This window comes from Poecilia latipinna, unplaced genomic scaffold, assembly GCF_001443285.1.
Source record: "Poecilia latipinna isolate Pla-1442-1.1 unplaced genomic scaffold, P_latipinna-1.0 Scaffold25, whole genome shotgun sequence".
Lineage (NCBI taxonomy): Eukaryota > Metazoa > Chordata > Actinopteri > Cyprinodontiformes > Poeciliidae > Poecilia > Poecilia latipinna.
In genome coordinates, this window is record NW_015112641.1 from 146699 (window position 1) to 150834 (window position 4136).

The 4136-nt window shown below is 39.7% G+C and overlaps 1 protein-coding gene across 3 annotated transcripts in view; it reads left to right on the forward strand.

Annotated features, from left to right (window-relative positions):
• myh9a (myosin, heavy chain 9a, non-muscle) overlaps positions 1-4136 on the forward strand; it is a 50206-nt gene that overhangs the window by 33569 nt on the left and 12501 nt on the right. For all 3 annotated transcript variants that reach the window (XM_015037577.1, XM_015037558.1, XM_015037568.1), the window contains 7 exons: positions 550-721; positions 808-1020; positions 1765-1909; positions 1992-2198; positions 2732-2836; positions 3071-3223; positions 3775-4023. In XM_015037577.1, coding sequence (XP_014893063.1) covers positions 550-721; positions 808-1020; positions 1765-1909; positions 1992-2198; positions 2732-2836; positions 3071-3223; positions 3775-4023 — 1244 coding nt within the window. The remainder of the gene's footprint in view (positions 1-549; positions 722-807; positions 1021-1764; positions 1910-1991; positions 2199-2731; positions 2837-3070; positions 3224-3774; positions 4024-4136) is intronic.

Sequence of the window (4136 nt, forward strand, 5' to 3'; positions counted from 1 at the left end):
GAGAAAAAAGGAAAAAAAATGGGAAATGGGGGGGGGGGGGGGAAGGGTGGTACATGATGCCAATAAGCTGAGGTCGAGGTTTGTGAGTTGAACCACTTAATGGAGTGAAGTTTTAATCTCTTTTTAAGAACAAAAACAGACAATATTCTGTGTGATCAGCTCTCTGTTCATGAACAATTAAGATTTTCTTTTATCTGTAACTTTTCTCCATCAACCTAAGAGTTCCCTCTTTGTTCTAGTAGTTTATATGTCCAAGTTTAATAATGTAAATACACATTTGTTTGTTCAGTCAGTATTTAGTACAGCTGACACAAATTATGTTACAACTTATTTTTTATATTTGGCATATGATTAAATTGGCTCTTCGATATGGACGGACTTTTATCTCTTGATTTAAAACTCTCTTGGCCACTTGTCAATTAATCATGATTTAAGATCAATCAACTTTTAAATTAACTAAACTTCCTAGTTTGAGATGTTTCTTTAATTGTTAGTTGCTTTATGTTTTCAGTTACGTTTAGTTTTTTTTAATTTTTTTATGACTTTCAGATCGTTTGAGGAAAGAGGAGAAAATGCGCCAGGATCTGGAGAAAAACCGCCGTAAGCTTGAGGGAGACTCCACTGAGCTCCATGACCAGATCGCAGACCTGCAGGCCCAGATCGCCGAGCTCCGGGCTCAGCTGGCGAAGAAGGAGGAGGAACTCCTGGCTGCCTTAGCCAGGTCGGACAAAACCTTAAACTTTCACTGCAGCAAACCGTAAATCTACAGCTTTTTAAATTAACCCTGCTTTGTCATTGCAACACCAGAATCGAGGAGGAGGCTGCGGCGAAGAACACGGCCCAGAAGAAGATCAGGGAGCTGGAGGCGCAGATCTCCGAGCTGCAGGAGGACCTCGAGCTGGAGCGGCAGGCCCGATCCAAGGCCGAGAAACAGCGCCGGGACCTGGGAGAGGAGCTGGAGGCGCTGAAGACGGAGCTGGAGGACACGCTGGACACCACGGCTGTTCATGAGGACCTCAGGTAATCACACAGTGCGTACACAAGCCTGATTGATGGCGCGAAGGCCTGGTTCTGATTAATTGTTTCAGACTGATCTGATCTGTAGTGGTCTGTGGAAATTCTGAAAGTAGTTTAGAAAGCAGTAAATTAGTAGAAAGTAGAAAATTTTTCTGGAAATTTATCAGAAAAAGATTTTCAGATTTTTTTCAAATCTGAAAAATGTTAAGAGCAGCTTAACATTTTTCAGATTTGTCTCATAGCTTGCTGGCATGACATAGTGATGGTTTTTAATGTGACAATTAAAAAAAAAACAAAAAAACTTGCAACTTTTTTCGACTTGAAATTCCCATAAAATCAAAAGATGCTTCACACAGCATTTTTTTTAGCTAATCTATCATTGTCAGTTAACTGCCAATTTTCTGCAAAGCTGGTCAAAATCAATGAATTTAAGTGACTGCTAACTCCCACCTGCAGGTGGCAGTATTTGATACACATGTACAGTCGTATAAAAGTGCAAATCTTGCAAAATTTCAAAACTGGCACCAAAAAAATCAGCATTTTTGATTGTAAAAATATCGCATACCAACATAAAATCTTGGCGAGACTGATCAATATGAAATGATATTCCATAATTAATTTTGAGAAGTACTTATTGATTAGACTTTTTTTGTTTTACATCTACAGTATACATTTTGGCACTACCGGCCACTTGAGAACATTTATTATCTTAATCCAAAATGAAAATGAGTTTGACCCCTGCTTCAGGGCCAAGCGTGAGAAGGAAGTCGCTCAGCTGAAGAAGACTCTGGAGGACGAAGCAAAGACTCACGAGCAGCAGATGGCCGACATGAGGGAAAAACACAACCAGGCGTTTGAAGAGCTTAACGAACAACTGGACCAGGCCAAGAGGGTAAGAATCACAGCCGCACAAGGAGGAAAGCTGCCGCCAAACATTTTAAAACACACCTCGGTAATCTGAGTCATGTCTGCAGAACAAGATGTCGATGGAGAAAGCCAAGCAGGCCCTGGAGAGCGAGTGGAACGAGCTGCAGATCGAGCTGAAGAATCTGACCCAAAGCAAAGGCGACTCTGAACACCGACGCAAGAAGGCTGAGGCGCAGGTCCAGGAGCTGCAGATCAAATTTGGAGAAAGTGAGCGACAGAGGCAGGAGCTCGCTGATAAGATGACCAAGATGCAGGTATGAGCTGATTGAGATGGATCCGTTAAAAGAGCGAGATATTTACTAGAAGTAGGTTAAACCAAAGGTTCACAAACTTTCCCATGCAAACACACAAACAATGCTGCAAATTATGTAAAGAAACATTAAATTTTACTTTTATTCCCTTTCAATAATTATTACATTCATTTAGCATAAATGCTGCATCATACCTTCTCATTTTAGTTGGTAACGAGTTCAGTGGTGGAAAATATTATCAGATTTTATATTAATTTGATGTTGAATATTGTCACGTTCCTAAAATTATGGCCCAAGTAATTATTTTGCCTAAAATGATTTTTTTAAATTGGTTTTTTTATGTTTTATTATTTCTTTATTTTTTTCAAAAATCACTTTTGGTAAAAAATAATTACTTGGACCATTATGCTATGAATGGGACAATATATTACCAGATAAAATTTTCCACCACAATACCTCTTTGGATAAGAAAATATGAAATATCTTTATATTAATCCCATCAGAAAAAGTGATTTAACATTTTTAACGTCTTGCAGACTGAGCTGGACAGCGTCAACGGGCTTCTGAGTGCAGCTGAGGGCAAAAACATCAAATCCAGCAAAGACCTTTCTACTGTGGAGTCTCAGCTGCAGGACACTCAGGTACGGCGACTGTCTGAGTTCCTGAAAACTTCTCATTTAAAGCATCATTAAGCTGTGGGGAAATGGTACTGTTGGTATTATTTAGTATTTTTGTTTCTACCCTTGTTTTGAAATTGAAAATGTATTTATCTCTTATGTCGAGAAGATTTAAAGCCAGCAGAGTCCTTGTAAAAGAAACTCGAAGGTTTCACCCATCTTCAGTTTTCTGAACTTGCGATCTTTTCTAAACTCCAGGAGCTTCTCCAAGAGGAAACCCGACAGAAACTCTCCCTCACCTCCCGCCTGAAGCAGATGGAGGACGAGCAGAATAACCTGCGGGAGATGCTGGAGGAAGAGGAGGAGAGCAAGAAGAACGTGGAGAGGCAGGTCGCCTCTCTGCAGACCCAGGTTTGTCCACAGAGCCGCTCAATCATGATCTTGATCAAAAGTACAGAAGATACGACGGCGTAGCAGGCCGATTGTAGAAAATTCTGCAGAAAAGTTTTTAATTTTTTTGCTTTTATTTTTTTCGGTTGCTCTAATCCTCTTTCTACAGTGGTATATTGTAGGTAGAAAAGTACATTTCTGCCAAAAATGTTCAGAAATGGAGATTAGTTTTACATATTTTATAGAAAAAAGCTTCTAAATTTCTGAGCTCAGTCAAAATGTTTGACTTTTCAAGCTCAGAAAATGTCCGTTTTTTTTTCTAGAAAATGTAAAATTTAATCTAAAATTTTTTTACATTTTTGGCTTTTGGAGCTCAGAAGTGTGTTTTTATTTCTTAGAAACAAAATACTCCGGAAAATTTCTCAGAATATTTAGACATTTTTGTTGCAGAATTTTGACTTTAATTTTCTGAGCTCAAAAGTTGGAATTTGAAGTCTTTTCTTTGTTATTGACCCTAATCCTCTTCTGTACAAAAGACCTAAAACTCGTCACCATTTTTTCTTATTCTTTAGCTGGCCGAGATGAAGAAGAAGGTGGAACAAGAGGCCGTTTCGCTGGAGGGAGCTGAGGAAGGCCGCAAGAAGCTCCAGAGGGAGATGGACAACATCGTTCAGCAGCTGGAGGAGAAGACGTCCGCCTACGACAAACTGGACAAGACGAAGACCCGTCTGCAGCAGGAGCTGGACGATCTGCTGGTGGACCAGGACCACCTGAGGCAGATCGTCTCCAACCTGGAGAAGAAGCAGAAGAAGTTTGACCAGGTAAATGCATCGAGTGAGGCTTTAGGAGCAAAATTTATGTTTGGCTGGAAGAAAAAAACCTCTTCAAGTAAATTTAACTAAAGGTAGAAAAGCAGAAACTAAAACATTTAAAG